Here is a 22,826-nt window from a genome sequence, read left to right as displayed (position 1 = left end):
TTTTGACAGGTAATATCATTAAACATGTGAAGACCTTACTTATGGCTAGGCAATTCAGATCTTGTGTTCCAACTCACAAGAATCATTTCCTTATTTAAAAAAATGCTACTCAAGCATTTCTGACAAAGTACTGTGTATGGAATTTCTAAAAATCTACCAACTCATTACATTCCTAAAAAAACATATTCACAATTACTTCTTTCTTTCTTATCATAACCCCAAGAGCTGCTGTCTACCTAATGAAAAATTCTCTTAAGTCTGCTTGGGATACAAAATACCTATGCAGACATTTTTTTGCAAAACTTTTAAACCATCTTGACTTTGTTGCATTCTTGGAAGTCATACAGATATCCTCCTACTGTTCTCTTGTATATATCTGTCTTGCTAGTCTTGTCTAACCTCTTCTGATTGTTTTGTATAGTTATCTTGCAGTATTTTATATGCAGTACTAATTACCTCTCCTTTAAAAGGAGAATTTCTTCTAGACTCAACAAAGAATTCAATGAGAGCTGGTGTTTCACTTAGCACTCCCCTATCCCTTTCTATTTGCCTGTACTCTGTTATAAAGCCCTGGTATGGAAGGCCATCTCAAACTTGCAGTCCATGCTTCCGTTTGGCTTGATTCCACTCTACTGCCTTTCCTTTCATATTTATTTGCTCATAATACCATGGTTCTTCTGCTAATTTTCTCTAGTAGATCCAGCCCTCTCTTACTTATTTTCTGTGCCTCTGTTGGCAGTTATCCCTGCTGGAAGAATCTTTCTCTGTTCCAGTGTTGGCGTGGCTCCTACTTTCTGCAAATTTATAAATATACTGTTCTGTATGACTGCAATTTTCAAGGGCTTGCATCCAAAATCCTACTCTCTCCTTATTTCATGAACTCCACCCCCATGTCATCATGCCTTTCCACTTTTATTTGTAATCTTCACATGTGTTACGTATATGAGCCTCGACTGCATAGCTATAATGTATTACTTCAAATGAAGTAATCCTAAAGCCTCTTATTCACTATTCCACATAATTCTTGCCCTCTCCCCTTCTCAAGTAAATGCCTTAAACTCTTTATCACTTATGGTCCACAAGTTCTATTTTGATGATAACATGCATGACCTGTATGTAAAGCTAAGGGGAATAGGGCTGATCTAAAGTAGTTTACTTCATTTGCTCTTCAACCTGTGGGAATACGGATCCGTATCAGATCCCAGCCGGCAAATATTACTAGCATCAGCTCCGAGCTCCAGACTCCTCCCCTTACCCATAATACACCTCCACTGCCTTCCATCCCCAGATCTCATTTGCCATGATTTGTTATACATCATGTCTTCAGAGCTCCAGCTAGCAGTGGGTTATTTCTCTACTGTAAGTTTAAAACTTTCTTTTTCTTTTGCCCATCTAGGTTAGTTTAGGTACCCCTTCTCCCCTCCCATTGCTTGGGCATCGAGTGTTGGTTAGTTTAGGTAGATAGTTAGAGTAGTTTGTTCTGTGGTGCCCCTCCCCCTTTATTGTTGTCTATAGACTAGCATGGTGTGTGTGTGTGTGTGTGTGTGTGTGTGTGTGTGTGTGTGTGTGTGTGTGTGTGTGTGTGTGTTAGAGTTGAGAAAGTTTTTGCCTGTTTTTTTTTTCTTAAGGCTTCTTTCTTTCTCGCATGATGGCTGAAAAGCTTGTGTTCAAGCGCTGCACAGAGTGTGGCCATAAGCTCTCTCCAGCGGATAGCCACACTGTGTGTGTGTTGTGCCTAGGTGTGGCCCACCTTAGTGTGGATTTCTCCATTTGTGCGGGGTTCAACCCCGAGCTTTAAGATAGAAAGGCCAAGTTGGCTCTCAAAGGTTTTCTTCCTTCTACTGATCCTCCTTCCTCGTCTTCGGCTTGAGTCACAGCGGCTGCTGTGACTGCCTCTCCCTCTTCTCTTCCTCTGGCCTCTCCTCCCTTCCAGGCTGAGACTCAAACTCCTGCATCTAAGCCTGTGGTAGGGGAGCAGAGGAGAGGTAGAGAATGGGAGAGAGAGAGTCGAAGACTAAGGAAAAGAGGAAGAGGTCCCCGGACCTTGCTTCTCCGAGCAAGTCAGCATGGATCCGTGACTCTCCTCGTCTCCGGTCTCCGAGGTTCCTCCCGGAGCCGGAGGAGGCATGTTCAGTCTCCCGGGCCTCAGTTCCCCGACTCACCAGGTCAGAGTCCATGGCCTCTTCATGGTCAAACCCACTCCTTAACGGATATGGAGCTGGATAAGATGATGAGGAGCTTTATCCGTACACAGATCCAGATGGGGGTCTTGCCAGCCCTCCTCCCTCTGGAGGGGGAGTTTGTTTCCTTTTTTCAACCCATTTCTCCTTTCCCGATCTGACCTTCGGCTTGGGAGTACTCGGATATGAGGTTGGCCTTGGTCAGGGGGTCAGTGCCGATGGTACTTGTTTCCTTGATGCTGACAGCAGGTGGAGCATCTTGGATCTGACCAGTTCGGATCCCAGCCACTCTCTGAGCTGGAGCTTGGGTGTCTGCTCTGAGGGAGTGGAACCTTTTCCATCGGCTCGGACGTTGTCGGGCCAGGTCCTCTCCTTTCAGAGCTCCATCCACTTCGAGACTGGCTCCGATTCTCGCTTCGGACCCAGGGAGACCGGGCTTCTTATTATTCTTATTAGCTTCCCAGGAGGTCATCTCACCTTCAGTGTTCAATGTGGTCGAAAGGGTTCTCTCCATCGGATCTAGACCCCTGACTGCCTCCTTGGACTCCACCCAGACCCCCTTGGCTCTGTCTACGGTCCCCATTGTCTTACCAGAGGGACAGCCCATGCTCGAAGAGCCCCAGACGGTTCTCCCTGAGGAACAGATGGCTTGTGAGTGGTCCCCTGACAGCCGCACTGGAGATGTACCTCGCAAGCATACATGCAAGAGGAGGTACTTGGACTCCCCCGAGTCCCTAACCAAGGACACAAATTTAGATGATGAAGAGGGATTCCCAGGATCACCTCCCAAGGATGTCTCTTTTGGAGACATCATGGAGATCCTGCGCCAGCGGGGAGGTTGGTCTGCCCCCAAACCCTCTTCTGATGAGTCTGTGTTCCTGGAGGCTTTCTGCATGGGCCCATCTACTTCCTGGGTGTCCCCTCCCACAGTTCCTTTAGTGGATTTGATAATCTCGTGGGCGTGGAAGGAACCAGACACCATGGAGCCTATCCCCAAACGACCCGATAAAATTTTAAGCCCCCCCACTGACAGGCCACCCTGGAATAAGGGCTCCCCTGTGGATGCCATGGTGGTAGCAGCAGCCACTAAGAAGGAACTATCTCAGGAGGGTTCCTCGGTCCACCCTCCTTACCGGGAGTCACAGATGATGGACTGCCTAGGGAAGTGGGTGTTTGCTTTAGCTACCTTCTCCATCAGGGTGCTGAATTACTTGGCCCATGTCACTAGACTCCAATGTGACCTAGTAAAGGAGCTGCAGGAGTCTCCACCCAAGTCCATGTCGCAGGAGGACAGGGCTTCGTTCTCCGCGAAAATGGCCACTTTGAGAGCGGTATCAAATACATCCATGTGACTCCTCTCCCATGCTATGGAAGGAGCAGCTAGGGTGGCTGGGTCTGGCGTGTTCATGAGGCATAACGCCTGGCTCAGGTTGTGTCAATTTACCGAGCCCTTTAAGGTGTCTTTTGCCAATGCCCCTTATAACGGCTTGACACTTTTCGGTAAGACCGTCAAGGAGACTCTAGTCCAGAGTGAGAAGGACAGGAAGACACTGTCTGCCATTGGAATCCACTTCTCTAACCCTCAAAGGTAGTTTTCCCAGAACCAGAGAGGGCAAAAGAAGATGTGGTTCCGGAAGTCTCAGTATTCCTGGGACACTCAAGGCTCTTCTTCCCTTAGAGGCAGATGGGGACAGAATGGACGCTGGCCCAGAGGCCGAGGGGGTCCACAAAACTTCGGGTCTCGAGAACCATTCTCGGACAGACCTGGGCAGCAACACTGAGGTGTTGCCCAGCTGCTCCACTCTGGAGGCAGTCGGGGGACAATTATCCTTGCCCCAGCGGCATGGGAGTCCATAACAGCGGACCGCTGGGTGCTTCAAATTATATCCTGAGGATATTCAGTCCCCTTCATGGGTTGCCCCATATTTCCCAGACACCTCCTGGACATTCCACTCACGCAAAGGGAGGCAGCAGCACAGGAAATCTCCAAGCTGCTAGAAAAACGAGCCATCAAAACCGTCCCCCCAGATCAGTCCAGATCGGGCTTCTACTCCAGGTTCTTTTTGGTGCCAAAGAAAATGGGGGACTTAAGGCCCATTCTGGACCTCTTTACCCTGAACCTTTAAGTTGCCAAAGAGAAGTTCCAGATGGTCACACTACAGTCCATCATGCCATACGCGCAAGAGAGCTACTGGGTGTGCTCGTTAGACCTCCAGGATGCTTACTATCACATAAAAATGCACAGAAGCTCCAGGAGGTTCCTCCGCTTCTGGCTATGGGCCAGTTATTATCAATTTTGAGCCCTAACCTTTGGTCTCACCACACAGCCCCCAGGGTGTTTACCAAAGTGATGGCAGTTGTAACGGCTCACCTGAGGCTTCAGGGAATTCAAGTCTATGCGTACCTGGACGATTGGCTCCTCACTGCTCCCACCAGATGTCTACTTTCCCAAACCAGGGATTACTTTCTGACACTTGCCCTGAGTTTGGGTATCAATCAACACATCCAAATCTCTCCTAGATCCTGTACAGGTAATAGACTACATTGGTGCCAGGGTAGATACACTTCAGTGCAAAGTATTCCTGACTTCGGAGAGAGTTCAAAACCTGGTCTAGAGTGTCTTTGGATGACATTTATTCTGCAGCTACTTGGTCCTCATCTCATACATTTATTTCTCATTACAAATTGGATTTGACTTCCAGAAGGAGAGCATCTTTTAGCTCCACGGTGTTTATCCTTCCATGAGTGCCTCCCAGGAGTTTAGTAGCTGGGGACTCTGTCCCATAGGTTGAACACCAAATGAAGTAAACTACTTCAGATAAAAAAGTTTTGTACTCACCATAACGTTCCATCTGAGTAGTTGTACTTCATTTGTCTTCAACCGTCCCTCCCTCCTTCCCCCGGTCCTTGGTGCAGGTTCAGCCTATGGGCTTCAGTATAGGTCACAAGTATGTTATCAGGTCGGATTCTAAGTAGAAGTTCAGCAAACTCAATCTGGGGATGAAAGGCAGTGGAGTTGTATTATGGGTAAGGGGAGGAGTCTGGAGCTCTGAGCTGATGCTAGTAATATTTGCCGGCTCGGATCCAATACAGATCCGTATTCCCACAGGTTGAAGACAAATAGGGTTACCACCTGTCCCACTTTGCGAGGGACAGTCCCTCTTTGGGCAGTTGTGTCCTGACAAAAAATATTAAAAATGGCAAATGTCCTGAGAGTGTAGGACATAATTATGTCCCATATTTTATGTAATAGTTGCATAAAATAATTATTTCTGTATCTAAAATACCTAAATGTTACAAGAAACAGAATAAGCAACTAAATTGCTACAAGAATAAGCTTTTATTTAGGCAAAAAAGTTAAGTTTTATCCTTTGTACTGACTGTGGGTATGTGTCGGCCTATAAAATCTGTTGTGTGTCCCGAAAATGTCCCACTTTGGCCATTTGAAAAGGTGGCAACCCTAAAGACAAATGAAGTACAACTACTCAGATGGAACATTATGGTGAGTACATAACTTCTTTTTTTCACTGCCTGTATCTTAGTATCCATAACCGTAAGCAAGATTTTCCATCTTCTCATTTTTTGTATTATCTTTTGATTAGTTTCTTTCCACAAATCCTTATCTGCTGTAATAGAGTAAGTCTTAACCTGTATGCCTCAGTACTTCATCTTATATCCCTGTAGGTATTGCTGAATCAATTTATGTGTGAGTACATAGTTTACTGCTACAGTCTTTGTTTTATATTCGTTGATTTTATATCCTGAAAAGACTTGAAATTTTTTTTCAGAATATTTTGAAGTACTGAACTGTCCTGTTCCAGATTTATTAAGTATTAAAAATAATTTATTTTATTTATCCTTTGATGACCGGGTAAGTCCTACTAGGCTAGTAGCCTCTTTTCAGGGAAGACCCATAGTGGTATTTATACTGCTAGGGCAAATTTTGGACAGGACTTTGGGAAACTTTCACTGCTCTTTCCGATGCATGTCGTGGGATCTTTTACCTCCATCTGAGCTAACACCAAGTCAAACAGATGGGACCTCAGTTTAATGTCTTATCTGAAGGACAGCCCACTCGAGTGCAGCAACCCCCCCCCCCCATGCTGCATTGAATTGTCAGTAATCAATATACCTGGTGTGGGAATAGAACCCACAGCCTTTAGTGACCATATCAGTTGCATCCTTGAATTTGTGAGTTCTTTGTTAAATGTAAAAATATAAAGCAAATAAGAAAGGAGAGAGATGACACCCTTGCCTTTTTCTTCTCAAACACATCTTGTCAGAGAGGAACCCTTACACCTTAATTCTAGTTTATGATCCTTCATGTATCCTTCTAATTAACCCTATTTTTCTGTCAGGGAACATACATGCTACCATTGCACTATTCATTAAAAATCCCATCTCACTCTATTGTTAGCCTTCTCTGCATCAAGACCCACCAACAACAGCAGCATTTTCTTACACTATGATTCCCCTCTGGAACATTTTTCTATGAATGGTGTCGCACATTTTTTCCCTCCACAAAACCACATTGATCTATATCTATCAGTTTTTGCATCACCTTTGCAATTCTTTCAGATAGTATAGACACTACTTAATAATCATGGTTTAAAATTGAAACTGGCCTATATGAAGTTTGGTCTAAATATTCATTGTCTCTTTGGGTAATACAGCTAGCCCAGTTTTCTTCCAAAATGCTAGTGCTGACTTGCTCCAGCCTTGACTGTAGCTAGAGTTCTTTTTAAGTGCATAATCAAATGCAGTTTCTTCCAAATTCCCTAGTCAGTGTGTCTTTCTCGCAAAACAAAAAAAACTGCTTCTTTCATCAGTGCTTTGTGGTAATTTGAAGCTTCTTTCTCTTCAGGAAATAGATTCATTGCTGCTAGCCCATTATCCATTTGTTCACAGGGTGTTTGTATAAAAATAACTATGCAAACACTTCTGAGCAAAGATCCTAAATCTTCTGGACTTTGCTTGGGAGGCATACATATTCCCCTCATTGTCCCCTTGTAAATAACTTTTCCAGTCTATCTTCTCAGTCATTTCTAACCTCCTTTGATTGATTCTTATAGTTATTGTGCAGTATTTCGCATGGCCTACTAATTATTTCTTCTTAACAGCAGCTTCTGTTCTAAATTCCATGAAAAACTCTACCAGAGCAGATATTTTGCTTAGGACTATCCATTCTCTTTGCCTGTACTCTGATTTCAGTGCCTGATAGGTAAGGTAGTCTGTAACCTGTAGTCCAGACTTCTTCTTGCTATCATCCTACTCTATTACCTGATCCTCTCTATAGTTATTTGTCCCCCCCATACCTTGCTTCTTTTGCCAGTTTTCTCCAGTAAATTCCTACCTCTCTTGCTTAATTTCAGTAGCCCTGTTACACTCATCCTTAGTGGCAAACTCTATTTTCAACACTCCTGTGTTGACTTAGTTATTAAAATACTTTCTGCAACTTTATGAATGTAGTATTCTGTATGGTAGTTATTATTATCCTTAAGAATCTCCATCCAAAGTCTTACTTTCTCCTGATTTCTTAAACTTCCCCCAACCTTCATCAACATCCCTTTCCACCTTGAATTATAACCTTCTGCTTGTGTTATCTATGTAAGCCTTAACTATGTAGCTGTATGATATCCCTTTAAAATCAGGTAATCCTAATCCACCTAGTTATTTTGGGAAGATCATATTATCCCAGTTGAATCTTGCCCACTTTCCCTCCCAGATAAATTATTTCAATACTTTATTAATTATTGTCCACAACTTCTGGTTGATAAAAATATGCCTGACCTGTTTATAAAACTAAAATGACTAAAACCATTTTCACTGCTTGTGTCTTAACTATCCATATCCATGAACAAGAGCTTCCAGTCTCTCAGTTTTTGTATTATCTTATCATAGTCTTGGCTCTCATAACAGAAATCTTTATAATCCATACTTCTAAATGCTTCATGTCACTTCCCATAAATATGAGTTTTGCTGAACCAGGTCATGCGTGTGTGCACAATTTATGACTGTAGCCTTTGTTTTTATCTTCATTAATTTTCTATCTGTAAAAAACTTGGAGCTGTATCAAAATATTCCACAACATGAGATGTCCTTTCCTGGATGTGTCAAGTACAACATAATACCTACAAATAAAGACAACTTTTCTTGAGTATCATACCAGCTATATCCTTGAATTTCTGAGTCCCTTATTTTCTTTGCCACTGTCTGTAAATATGAAACAAATAAAGGGGAAGGAGGACACCCCTGCCTGGTTCTTCTGTTCATACACAACTTATCAGAGAGGAGCCCTCCCCATTTTAACTCTTCCCTCAGATCCTTCATATATCCTCCTAGTTCACTTTAGTACTGCCCTACTCATAAAATCCCAGCTTACTCTGATGAATGCTTTCTCTGCATCAAGACCCACCATCAACAGTGGTATGTTTTTACATTCATCTTCCCTTTGGATTAACATTGTTCTAGCAGTGTTGTTGAATGTGTGCCTTCCCTCCAGAAAGGCATATAGGTTTATATTTGTCAGTGATGGCAATACTTTTGCCATTCATGTAGCTAGTATAGACATAAACACTTTATATCATGGTTTAAAATTGCAGTGGGTCTTTGTGAGGCTGGGTCTGTTGACTCTCTACCTTCTTTGGGTAATACAGCTGCCACAGCTGTCTTACAAAATGCTGGTGCTTCCCCTCCTTTTAAAGTACTATTAAACAAAATCTTCCTGATCTTTTTCACTGTCTTCTCTCCTAACTTCCATATGTCTACAGGAACACCATCTGTTCTTGGAGACTTCCCTACAGCTTGATCATACATCACCATTTTTGTCTCATCTCCTCCTTTTTTCACTATTAGGTGTTGAGCTTCATCTTCTGCTAGTCTTGGCATGACCAAGTCTTCTGTAAATATCTCAATTTGTTCTCTTTCTTGGTTTGCACATTCCTCTGCTTAATGCAAATTTTCATAAAATTTCTGAAATATTTCTTAATACCTTTACAGGATAATATCTGGTTGTTTTTCCTGGCGACAATATTTTCTACTTCTGTTGTCTAAGTCGTTGCAGTAAAAGTATGTGCTCTTGAGTTATTATCAAAAAGTAGTTAACACTTTCTAAACTAAAGCATATTATCAAAATACTTCCTTATTTTCTCTGTAGTAATCTGTAGTTGCTCTTCTTCCTGTTCTGTGAAAATTCCCTTTATTCTGCAATACTTAAACCTTTGCCAGCACCTCTAAATATTTCCTATTACTTCTTAATCATAGCTCTTTCTCTTTTATTTTTACCCTATTTGTAACCACCATTTTCATTTTATCTTGCTAACTATCTCTCCCGTCTTCCCTAATAACTCTTAAGTAATCTCAACTGCCCATTTCTTAAGCTCCTCTCTTTTTAACAGGTAAATGTGAAAGTGTCAGTGTCTCATTTGATTATTCCATCACCCTACATATTTATCTTGGTTTTTATTGGTGCATGATCTGAAGTAGTTATTGGAGGTATGTCATCGCTTTTAATTAAATGCACATGTTCTTGCAAAATATAATTTCTGTCCAGTCTAGCTCAGATATTGAACCTTGGGGAATAATAATTAAATTCTCTCTGAATTCTTGGTAGCGAATTCACATTTTCTATACCAAATATGTTCTTAAATTTCTGCAGAAGTCTACCCTCTTTTGTTATATTTTGTCTTCTAGGTCCCCCATGCATCTTCACTATTGTAAATCAAGTTACAGTCTCCACCTATAAATAATATTTCTTCCAAATTTCTCTTAAGTTTCATAGTAGCAGTTTTTGGTGGAATATAAATGTATGCCAGCATAATCCTCCTTCCCTGCCAGTAGCCCCTTACTACCACAAGTCTACCATTATTGTCTTTTTTCCCTCTTCTGTTGTTGTTGTAGCCGCTCTAGCAGTCCATATTATTACTCCCAGTTTCCTTTCTTCCTGATACTCTGCTGAATGTACATCCTGAAGTCCTTTCTTTGTCAAATTCGCATGCACATTTTTTCCAAATGTGTCTCCAGCAACATTGCTATTTGCACTCTGCATTTCTTAATATAATTTCGCACACTTTCCTTTTTGTCTGTACCTGTAAGGCCATTTACATTTCAGGATACTATGGATGTAGTTACCAGTATGATAAAAAGCTGTTGTTCCCATTAATTATACATGACAATTTTTTTGAATGTATATTTCCACATTTTGTCTTATATGCACATGCTAATATTTGGCAGACTGATATTTTATACAGTTGTTTCCCTTCATTTCTATTTGAACCTATGTCACATTTCCAAGACTTTTTGCTTTAATGAAAACCATCAAACAGAAACTAAATGCATTTTCATAACACCCCCATCCTCTATTAACTTGGAATAAACACACAAAGCTATGTAGATATGAAGTTTAACCTGCCAGGTAGGAACAGTTGCCCCCAGTTGGCAAGTGCACCCACTGGCATAATGTTATCTAAAATTAAGGTTAACCGTGCATTTATAGCATGTCCTCCCACTTACACCAATTACTTTTTAGAAAGCATTGCCATGTTAACTGCATTAAAGTGCTAAGGCTGTTAAGGTGGTTCTGTGTATTATTCACTTCCCATAATGACTGTCTATTTTTCACTGAACTGCTAGCCAGTGTACCTTTACATTTTGCATTTTCCACAGTAAAGAATGCTAAGAACTCTCAAGATTAATTGCTTGTATAGAGCATATAAAATATTGCATGGTAACTGTAGGAATCAATCACAAGAGATCAGAAGAGATTGGGAAGAGAGATTTAGATATGCAATTCACAAAGAAACAATGGTAGGTCATATGTATGGCTCCCATATATGCAGTCTAGAAGATTTAGAATTTTTGCCTGCAAGTGCTTGCATAGATACTTTTATACTCCAAGCAAATTCCAGATAATTTTTCCAGAGAGGGAGAGAGAGAGAGAGAGAGAGAGACTGCATATAATATAATTTTGGCAAAATTTCAATTACTGTGGGTAAGACTGCACTGGAAAGCATTGTGCAGAGTAGAGTTCATGATGATAGAAATTTTGGGAAGACCAAGATTATAACTGTTCTCTGCAGTTGTTCAGTGTAAGCTTTATTTGAATGTTGCAAGTGATGGTTGTGATGCTCACCACTGCTACCAATATATGATGGCCACCAATATGTGCCATCCCCACACTGGGCCAGTAATCAATGAGCCTGAATCCTCACCACTGACACTGGATAGGGATGTGCACTTGTAATACAAATGGATACATTCAGTATTTTCAGATGCAGTCCTCTCTGCATCAAGTGCAGTTTCCCTTAAGAGCACACAGGGAATACACTCAGCCCGAGGTCTGGATGTCTGTATATCTGTCTCCCTCCAGATCCCCAATAAGACTCCCCACTGGTACAACTGTAGGGTTAAGTTTTCAGCCAAGTATCCAATCCAAGTCCCCCAGCACCATCTCTATAAACCCAGTGCTTCATGTCCCTGCCCCAGGTAGCTGACACACACGCACATGCACACACACACACACACACACACACACACACACACACACACACTCACACACACTTACTAGCTATGCCCCCTTCCACCCAGACTATAAGGTAGTTATCACCACCATGAGACACTCCTCAATCAGCTACTCTAAGGCCCTTAAAGGGTGTCCAATTGTACTGTGTAATATTAATACTAATACAAATGATAGTAGTTCATGAAGATGGCTAAGCCTTCTGGAGTGGCCCACACAGTGTCACCAAATAAATATAAGTACTCTCAAATGTTGAATAATTTCTACAAGGACGAGCCACAATAAAAGTTTTAAATGTATATAATAATAAACAATAGAAAGCATGAAAATAATGAATATATATTCACAGTAAACCACAACGTTCAGATCACAGGAAATATTGAAATGAAATTTGATGGACAGACTCAGACAAATAAAGAAAAACAATAACTAAACTAAGCTTCACTATATCCCTGACTGAATCTAAAAGAATTATTGTTCCCTAGTTAAGTTACTTACTACTGCAAGGCAATATGTTGTGGGCGAGGGTCTTTCTAGTCAAGTTTCCAAACAGACTACTCCATACCCTGAAATAGCTCTTTTTAATAACTAAAATATAATTTCCAAGAGGCCTGGCAGAATGACCTCATCTGGTCACCTGACTCTATGTTTTGACAGTAGTCCTGTTTGAAGCTGAGACAGGAATTTAGCACAGACAGCCACCATATGCATCCAAATGTTTATGGAAGTGCCTGAGGCCTGCCGTCTCTTCACTGAGCTAATGAACAAAGACTGTGTTCCAGACCCAGCGTCTCCAGTCCTGTTCACCTCTGAGCGGTGCCGTTTTAATGTTTTAACAGCTGATTTAAGTTTCCCTTATTTTTCTTAAAAGTTAACCTTTGCTGTCACAGTGTCTTCTATTAAAAGATATATATTTAATTCAATTGCAATAATACATGTACATTTCTTTTCATTTCAGCATGGTTCATAGGTAGGTACTAGACTATTTGGCCCTAGGGGTTATATAAGCCTAGCCAAAAAGGTACCTGGCTTTCGCCACCCAAGAAAATTATTTTCATGTGCCCCTGTCGAGCAGAGCCACAGAAGTGATCCCCGGGGTGAATTTCCTATTTCCCATCCAATCATCAAGATTTTTCTTGAAGAGTGCTAATGAGGAGCTTTGTAGATAGGTAGTTTGTTCCAGATTATGGGAAGTCTCTGGGACAGGAATTTATCCTTCCAGCATGTTCTGTTTATTGTGGTGACAAGGTTTAGGTCCCTAGAGCATGTAGCTCGGAGGGACTGGGATTTCTTTAAGTGGAGCATGTCCAACAGCTCTGGGTTTGATATAGCTTTGTATGTTAGGCAGAGATTACCTCTGAGTAGATGATATGTGACAGAGTAAAGCTGGAGTTTTTTGAGATGATCTGCGTAGGGCATCTGTTTGAGGCCGGTAATCCTCTTTGTGAGGTATTTCTGAGGCCTTTCCAGTTGTTGTAGATGTCTTGTGAGGTACAAATAATCAGCCCTTGCAAGTCTCAAACCCAGGACCCTGCACACTATAGCCAAAGTGATTTACCACTTAGCCATTTGAGATGTTGATGCATTTTAACACAAGCACACCTGACCAATACATTTTCAGCACAAGCATCTGTACAAATCAGTTTGATATACAAATGACATACAGTTCTAATATATTTGTAACACAAGCATCTTGTATAAGTCAGCTTGATATTCAAAGGACATTTCTTTACAAAACTCCAGCTGGCTATGCTGACACTTGCCCATGTCATCACCCCCCCCCCCCCCCGAAGACCCAAGCTAGTTTTTCAGGCGACCCTTGAGAAATGTGGCTTGAGAGAAATAAGCCTGTCTGGGAATATGTTACCCATTCCCTGTCCTGAAAGTCCATCTGTGTTGGCACTGCTGACCCCACTACGATGTTGTACTGTTATGCCATATGCCTGCAATGCTAAGCTCCACCTTAATAATTTGGAATTTTGCTGGCTGGCTCAGTGTAGCCATGTTAAGGTATTGTGGTATGTAACTGCAGTGAATTTCTTTCCATACATATAAGGCTAAAGTTTCTGCAGTCCCCATACTATGGTTAGACAATCCTTTTCTACAGCTGCATAACCTTCCTTCCTGGGTGGGAGTCTACAGCTGAGATATACCACTGGGTGCTATTCTCACTCTGAGGAAACCTGGCTAAGTACAGCCCCCATCCCATGGCTTGAAACATCCACCTACACAACAAATCCTTTGCTGTAACCTGGACTGGCTAACACGGGGGGGGGTCCTCCCAAAGCTCCTTTAAGCTTCTGGAATGCCTGCTCACATCCTGGGGTCCATGCTACCTTATGTGGACTGTTTTTCCTAGTCAGGTCTGTGAGGGGAGCAGCTATGGTACTATAATTGGGACAGGCTTTCTATAGTACCCCACTGTCCCGAAGAATACCCTCACCTGCTTTTTGGTAACAGGGGCAGACCATGTCTGAATGGCTTCCACTTTGGTAGGTTCTGGTCTGATCTTACCACTTCCCACTCGATGTCCCAGGTAGGAGACCTCAGCCATACCCACCTGATACTTACTGGGTTTAATGGTCATCCCTCCCTCTGCAGTCTGCCCAGCACCTCCCTGACATGCTGAAGAGGAATGGCTGTAGATGGCAATGTCATCCAGGTAAGCAAGAGCATCATCTCCTGCTCCTGCTAAGATACGATCTACTAGTCTCTGGAAAGTTGCTGGGGCATTTTTCATCCCAAAGTGCATCTTTGTGAACTTGTACAAGCCGAAAGCAGTCACAAAGGCTGAACTCTGTCTGGTGTTGAGAGTCAAGGGCACCCACCAGTAGCCCTTGGTAAGATCAGTAGTGGTCAAATACTTATCCCCACCCAGCTGCTCTAGAGCTTCAACTGCCCTAGCCATGGGGTAAGCATCCGACTCTGTGTGACTATTTAGTTTCCTGTAGTCCACACAGAACCTGGTGCTGTCATCCTGCTGTGGTACAAGTACCTCTGGGGAGGCCCAGCAACTGCTAAACTCCTGAATTACTCCCAGTTCCAACATTTTTTATATCTCCTCCCTCAGAGTCTGTCTGATTCGCTCAGGCACACTGTAAGAGCCGTGCTTTATATGTCCTTGGGGTCCTGTATCCACATGGTACTGCACCCAGTGGGTGCACCCTGGTTTTCCAGTGAACATGTCCCCAGACTCCTGTAACACTGCTTAGATTTCTCAATTGTGGGTAGAGGATAACTGATGGGACATTGCTACCCCTTCCACTGAGGTGTCAGTCCAAGTCTTACTGTGGAGATCAGACACCAGATGTTACTCAGGCTCCTGCTGCCATCCACTGCCAGTACTCAGCACAAGGGCCTCCCTTTCATGGCAAGGCTTCACCATGTTAACATGGTACAATTTGTGCCCCTGCCTCCTGTCTAGCAGTTCTACCATGTAGTTAACATTACTGACCTTCCTTACCATCTTGAAGGGTCCGTCCCAAGCTACCTGCAGTTTATTGTGTCTGACAGGAATGAGCACCATCACATGCTGCCCCACAGCATACTCTCCTCTGGCTTGAGCATTTCTGTCATAACAGACCTTTTTCTGCTTTTGGGCTCCTGCCAGGTTCTCCTGGGCCAAGCCCATGAACTCCCTAAGCCTTGTCCTGAAGTTGACATATGCCACAACAGACTCCTTGTGGGATTCACACACACCCTCCCACTCATACTCATCATGAATCATATCTAAAGGCCCCCTCACCCTATGCCCATACAGCAACTCAAATGGTGTAAAGCCTGTGGATTCCTGGGGCCACCTCCCTGTATGCAAACAATAGATGGGGTAAATATGTGTCTCACTCCCTCTTAAACTGTTTTCCAACTGCCTGTAGTGTGGTCTTTAGGGTAGGGCTTAACTTCTCCACAAGAGTAGTCTGGAGGTGGTAGGGGTGGTCTTTAGGTGCTTCACCCCACAGCACTCCCACAGACAAACCAGCAGGTCTGATATAAAACTGGCATGTCTGTCAGTCAAAAAACACAATCCAGGCTGGAAACAGCCACACAGGAAACATGATGAACCAGATTTTTAATGTCACTTTTAGCGCTTTCATCTGTATGTAGCACAAGACTTCTTCAGAAACATTATACTAATACTAAAAATCCATTAAGTACCATACTTTCCCCTCCCCTAAAAAACACATGTACTGCCAGAATCAATGAAATACACACTCCAATTAAAATACCTTACAAATTCTTGACAATTAAAGACTTGGTACCAAGCATTAAAATCACACATTCTTAAAGACACATATTCTTTGAAAAACACACATTTCATTTGATATATACAAGAGCTTCATACTATATAGGAACAACAACTTCTTTTTCTTTCAGCTTTTTCCGGTTAGGGGACGCCACAATGGATCACCTGTCCGGTCATGATTGGCAGTGGAGTTTTACGGTGTCAAGTCGCCAGCCCGACGTCCAACCTTTCACAAAAGGCACACATGCATGCACTCACACTTAGAGCCAATTTAGAGTATCCAATCCACCTACAGCATGTCTTTGGGATGTGGGAGGAAACCAGAGCACCCAGAGGAAACCCACACGACCACAGGGAGGAAATGCAGACTCCGCACAGAAGGCACCCCAGCCAAGATTCCAACCAGAGAACCTCTTGCTGTGAGACAGCAACCAAGCCTCAAAATGCTGACAATAGATGTTGTTTGAGTCCAGGTGGAAAACGAGCATTAAACCTAACTTGCCACCTATCAGCCCAAGGACCACCTGTTATATTTTTATTAAGCACCTCAAGACACAAAAATCCAAATTCATGACCAGGGTTTTCAACCATATGCTTAGAAAGTGCATTGTTGAGGTTCCCTTTCTTAATAGCATTGATGTGCTCATACATACAATCTTTAAACCTTCTTTGGGTCTTTCCTATATAGAACCCCTTACATTGCTTACAGAGAGCCAGGTAGACAATCCCAACAGTGTTACAGCTGCAGAAAATTTTTTTTAGTTGGATGTAAATACCATTGACAGTGATCTCATTACCTTCTATGATGTATTTATATAGGCCACAAAAGCCACATTTACTGGTACCAGTTCTCCCATTGATCTTATTTGAAACACCACCCTCTCCACCTTCTAAGATTTCCTTAATATTCCTCCCCCTTTTGTAAACAATTTTGACACTACCACCAATCCATTCAACTTTTGAATTTCATGAAAACATGAAAAAACATTCCAGTTTTTTTTCAAAATTTCATAAATATGATCACTATTGGGGAATAGTTGGTGACAAAAGTTAGTTTATAACCAAAATTGTCTCCATCATCAGGTCTGTTGTTTAGGCCAAAAGTGTCACTATCACCATTTAATGAAGGGGGGAAAAAAAAACGTTTCTTCTTTTTTCATCTACCTCATCTCTTATGTTTTGTACCAGTTCCTGGGGGTAACCAGTAGCTAAAAACATATTGGCCTATACTGACACTTGCCCATGTCATCACAATGGTCATAACCAAAGGCAACATTGCACATTTGCCATACACCTGTATAGTTAGTCACCCCTTACATATCACTTGGTGTCAGCTGTGTATATTATGAAACTGTAGCATCTCAGCACCTCATATGAATTGTTAGTAACAATGCAGAACTTAAAGCCCACGCAATGACATCTGGTTTACTGTGCATCTCCAAAGCAGTGACATTTATTTTGTGCAAGTAAGCAGTCCCCAAGTTTGTTTTGGATGTCCTGCTGTGTTTGCTTGTGGTCAGTCTTCCACATGTGGAGTGCTTCAGCAGGCTGTCCCACTTTTACTAAATTCTTTCTGTCCCGTAGTTGTCCCAAAAGGTTGCCTTATGAGTGGAAGGACTTTGTTATTTGAGCTACGGGCATTACAGGGGTTTCCTGCAGCCAGCTTTGAGGATATTGAGGGGCATGTATGTCATTTAATTAGCCATGTGGAGAAGTCTAGAGGAATTAGCTTGCTCATCCTGTGACTTGAAGCCAGTTTGCCTTTTGTACAAGTAGATAGTGATAACTCTTTTAAACTCATTTTTGTTATAATAGGACATAATGATGTGAAAGGCATGCTACATTTTGAAGGGTGTTTGAAGAAAGATCTTTATACCAAGTTATATAGCAGCTTGCAGACAAACATTTGACCACCATATAAATCATAAGTAAAAAATTGACCTGGCTTGATACAAAGGCATGCATTTTAAAGTGCACCTTTCTTTTGCAGGATCAACAATGACTTGTTGATGTGGGAGCCCAGAGTTCCACCCAGTGGTAAAAGTAAAACACCAAGTGGAGTTCCAGTGCCTGGCCATCCTTTGTTCAACACAACGTCTGGATCAGTTTACAAACAGGACAACTTTCGAATGTGTAAATCTGCATTTAGATTAGGTATGTAAGAGCTTTTTTGTTCTGCAGTGAGGGAATCTGGGTGTGTCTGTTTTTATTAAGAAATCAACACATGCAAGCACACGCACACACACACACACACACACACACACACACACACACACATACATGCATGCACCCAGGTTAAAAATAAATGTCACCGCAGTGGTTGGAGTTTTACCTGTAGTGCCTCCGGCCTATATCTGGTAGTGGTCTTAAGTATATGAAGGGCTGCCTGGAACAGAGAAGGAAGACTGACCATCCTTTGAGAGGTTTTCTTCTCAGTGCCAGTGGTAGGAGGTATCCTTAGGTACCAGATCTTTGTACATATCCTTATGAAGTTATGAATGTAAGTGGTTGCACCACCACATAATGTGCCTCATTTTAAGGGAGAAAAGTATCAGTTGTTTCTTTGGGAATATTGCAGCGGAGGCGTGATCCTTCCTTTCTCATTGCCCATTATCATTGTTGAGTACTGCAGAGAATTTGAGATTGTGGGGGGATTGCTGTAAGTTTGTAAGTATATCGGACTATGTGGTGGTTCAGGAATTTAAAGTTTACTAAGGTATACTCATGATGAGAGAATACAAGGATACAAGTCGTAATTACATTTCAGAGTAATATATATTATTTATACAACTTTCTCAGTTTGAATTTATTTTCTTTCATTTGGCAGTTTAAAGTTTTATGCAGTCACTTATTTAATGGTTGTGTGTAACTCATGTTTCATTCCACACAGCTGTATTACTTCTGTTTATAAAATGGTTGCTGACATTGCCATAGACAAGTGTAATAACATTATTTGCATCAAGTATCCCAAGTTTTCTAGTTGTTTTAATGAACCACATTTGCTAACATTCTTGAAAATTGAAATGATGGAAAAAGAAGCCATTTATCATACTGTTCACTTCTGCATTCCTCATCATTGAGGCATCCTACTTAAAGGTAGCCCAGTGGCTGGGTTGGCTTTCAGAGCTGTGCCTTCACCCAGTGGTCTCAGTGAACTGCCATCCACTTGAATGTTAGGATATCAGTGGTATAAGAGTGGAGGCATTAGCCAGTCCTACCATTAGATCTTTTGTGTGGCAATGTCCGCTACTGGCACATGATGTCTAAGTGTCATCAGTCTGGTTGTTTGGCCTGCTTTCTGAGAAGGATTAGTACCCCAGAGGGGAATCTTTTTGTATTTCCTGCATTGTGTTTGTGCTTGTACAGTCATTGTTTGATAGGAAAACTGATACTGAAGAATTTGTAAAGAAAAACAGTTGTGTAGGTTGTAACAAGCCACACAGATTTGTTTTCTTTGTTATCTGTTCTGCCTGGGCCAAGAGCATGACATGGATGGTTGTCCAGACTGTGCTTGGTTCACTTCAAGGACAGTCAGGAGGTGAAAGATGACTCTTAGTACGCATGTCACAAGAGGGCATGTGCTTCTTCTATGGTATCAGCCAAGGCCTCCAGGAATCTTCCTCAGTCCAGGCCTCTGGGACCCTTCCTCAGAACTGTAAACACTCAAAAAAAGCAATATCAAGAGAAGTGATGGGGAAACTGAAGATGGTTCAATTCATGCCAACAGTTTCTAGTTCTGATGACATCAAAACTGAAGAAGCACTTTCACAGCCATTGGTTTTGGGGTTAGATTCACCTGCAGCCTCTGGTGCAGCCACTCTGCAAGCCACCACATCTTCAGTTCCTAGCATATTCTGCTGGACTTAAACCACCAATATGCTTAGGCCTTTATGATGGTACTGGCTGGCAGTACCTTGTTTGTGTTAGAGTGGAGGAAGGCAATATCTACTATGCTTCTGTTCCAGGAGGAGGTCTGTGAAGGCTTCACGTAGGTCTTGTTTGCTTGCTTATGGACTGAGACAGAAAACAAGGCAAGCCCCGCAAGGGGAAAGAGATCCAGGTACAGAAAAGAATGTCAGTCAATGTCCAAGAAGATGCCGGGGGTCTCCAGGGCCAGGATCCACAGAGGGAGGAGCAGCTATGACTCAGCCAGGCTTCTCTCTCTTGTCCCTCACAATAAATCTACTCCAGCCCTTCCTAAACACAAACCTGGACTGTCTAATTCCTCTACCTCCATAGAGGATAAGAGGATATTTAGGACAGCTTTCGGGGAATGGGAAACTTTACTTGGATAATTGAGTACTGAACATCCTGTGCTAATGTTACAAACTAAAGTCTTAAAGCAGAGAAGTTTGGGGTGTTCCCACAGTACCAAAAGATCAAATAACTGTGGCTCCAACTCTGTTAAAGGAACTGCTGGATCAGAGGGCCATGGAAAAGTACCAAAAGGAGAGGAAAACTCAATATTTTACTCAAGACTTTCATTACTGTCAAGAAAAGAAGATACATGGGGATATATTTTGGACATTTCAAGACTAAACAAGTTTTTAATCACTCTAAATTTCAAAATACGATTCCTTCAAGGTCTTCTACCTCTGTTATCTTCTGAGACATTCCTGGTCACCACAGACCTGATGGATGCCTGCCTGTATATTTCCATTGCCAGGATCAACAGAGAAGTCCTAAAACTTGACACAGGGGGAGATGATTTTCAGTTCACCTTCTTATCATTTGGCTTGTCTGCTACATCCAGAGATTTTTCAAAGTGCTTGGCTCCAATAATAGGATCTTGCAGACTAAAGGGTATTCAAATGTACCTCTACCTGAATTTTTTTTAATTTATTTTTATTTTATCCTTTTTTGACCAGGTTAGTCTCACTAGGGTAGTAGCATCTTTTCAGGGGAAGACCCGAGGTGGTATTTATACTACTGGGGAAATTTGGCCAGGACATAGAGAAACTTCCCCTACTCTCTTCAGTGGGTGCTGTGGGGCCTTTTACATCCACCTGAGGTACCACCATCACAAGCAGATGGCGCCTTGGTTTAATATCTCATCTGAAGGACAGCACACTCTGGAGTGCTGCACCCCTCCCCCCTTATGCTGCACTGCAGTATCATCATTCTACTTGATGTGGGAAGTGAACCCACAGCCTTCTACAACAAAGGCGTGTGTGTTACCTGTTGTCACTGACGCTGCATGAATGATTGATTCAAGCAGACTGTATGGAGGAGATTCAGAAGGCCTGAGTTTTAGCCTAGGATGTTTTCATGATTTTGGTCTGTTTGTCTGTGTCCCAAAATCAGACTTGACCCCTGCAAAGAAAGTAGTATTTTGGAAGACACTGTTGGGCATAAAACTGCAGAGATTCTTTTTCTTAGAAAACAAAGTAGTCTGTCTGACTGTCTTTCTTTAGACGACCCTAGAAAAGATGTGATTATGTTAATGGAGTTTCTCATGGTTTGGGGTATATGCAGCATCATGCATTCTTATGGTTCCAAAAGCATAACTGCACCTAAGAAGTTGAAGTGGTACCTAAGAAACAGATAGTGCCAGCATTTGCCAGTCAATGAAAGCCCTCATTCCTCTTCTACATTAAGAACACTGAAAAGCAGGAAATGTGTACACCACAATGTAGAGGGTACCTTTCTAGTCAGTCCAGAAACCAGAAAGGTAAGACTAGACTCTTGCACTTAGCAGTGATGCTGTGGGATGCCTGAACTGAACATCCACATCATGAGACAAGATGAGAATAAGCATATAAATGTGAAATGATGGCAGTGATTTTTTAATTTTAATTTTTAGCACTGATTTGGGAAGAGGAGGGGAACCCAGAGGGAACCACCATACAGACAGCATCATACATTGGATGTGGCAAGGCAAGGGAAGGACCCACTCAAAGCTTATATATGAGAGCTGGCAGTGCGCGTGAGGAGGATTGCTAAATCAATCAGGCTCTCTACATGGCCTGCATCCTGTCACAGAGACTGGTTTTGACAGATGTGCTGAGCAGGTCTAAAAGAGTCACAAGGAGGGTTGTTGAACAACAAAGGAAATCTTGAGGAAATCTTCAAGCAGAGTTCAGTTTGTCAAGTAGAAACCTATTTACTGAATTGAACGGAAACAATGAATGTTCATGAAAAAAAAAGTTCTGCTGCACAACAACAGATCAAGTTTAGTGAGTAGAGATGGTAGTTTCTGGTTGCTTTGATTTCTCTATTTCTGCTTTCCCCCCCATTCTACAGTGATCCCCAGGGTATTGGAGAGTCCAAAGAGGGAAGAGGAGAAGTGTCCTACTGATGTCCCTTTGGCTCAGGCACCATTGGGTTCTCCTTTCTCCTAAAATGGAAAGGAAAGCTCAAGAAATGTTCAAGGTCACCTCTTGACACCAGTGTGACTGTAATGTACACCAGTGTGACTGTCTTAAGGCTCATGGTTTGATGGCTCATGCACTTATTCCCTGTGGCTTATTCCTTTCAGAGGTGTTAAATGTGGAGGATGTGAGATATGAAACCAAACAAAAGAAAAAAATCAATAGATAGATAGAAAGAACAAGAAATTGTTGCCTTTTTAGTTGCCTTTTCACTGTTATAAAAATGTTACTGTCATTGTCTATCAATATATAAGACCTTTAGAACACTTCTTAGAACATTTATCTATTTTTAGATTTTCTTTGTTTTCTGTTTTTTTTACTTTTCTTTCTACTACTTTCTTTGTTTTCTTTTTTAAACATTTTCTAAAAAGTCTTCTATTCTAGAGAGTCTTTTAGAAAAAAGAGCTTTCACCATTTTTACTCTTCACTCAGAATCCAGGTTTTTAGAAAAAAACTCTGGGAGCTTTTTTAGTACTTATCTAGGAAGCTGTTTTTGGTGACTGACATTTCTAGAA

General features: G+C 42.0%; 1 protein-coding gene across 1 annotated transcript in view; it reads left to right on the top strand.

Moving 5' to 3' along the window:
- ATG2A (autophagy related 2A) overlaps positions 1-22,826 on the top strand; it is a 2,853,001-nt gene that overhangs the window by 1,568,933 nt on the left and 1,261,242 nt on the right. Inside the window, exon 19 of the mRNA XM_044075772.1 lies at positions 17,931-18,094. Within this exon, the coding sequence (XP_043931707.1) occupies positions 17,931-18,094 (164 nt within the window). The remainder of the gene's footprint in view (positions 1-17,930; positions 18,095-22,826) is intronic.

The sequence above is a fragment of the Protopterus annectens genome, chromosome 6.part1, assembly GCF_019279795.1.
Source record: "Protopterus annectens isolate FY-2018-M chromosome 6.part1, PAN1.0, whole genome shotgun sequence".
Classification (NCBI taxonomy): domain Eukaryota; kingdom Metazoa; phylum Chordata; order Ceratodontiformes; family Protopteridae; genus Protopterus; species Protopterus annectens.
This window is presented reverse-complemented; position numbering and strand designations above follow the sequence as displayed.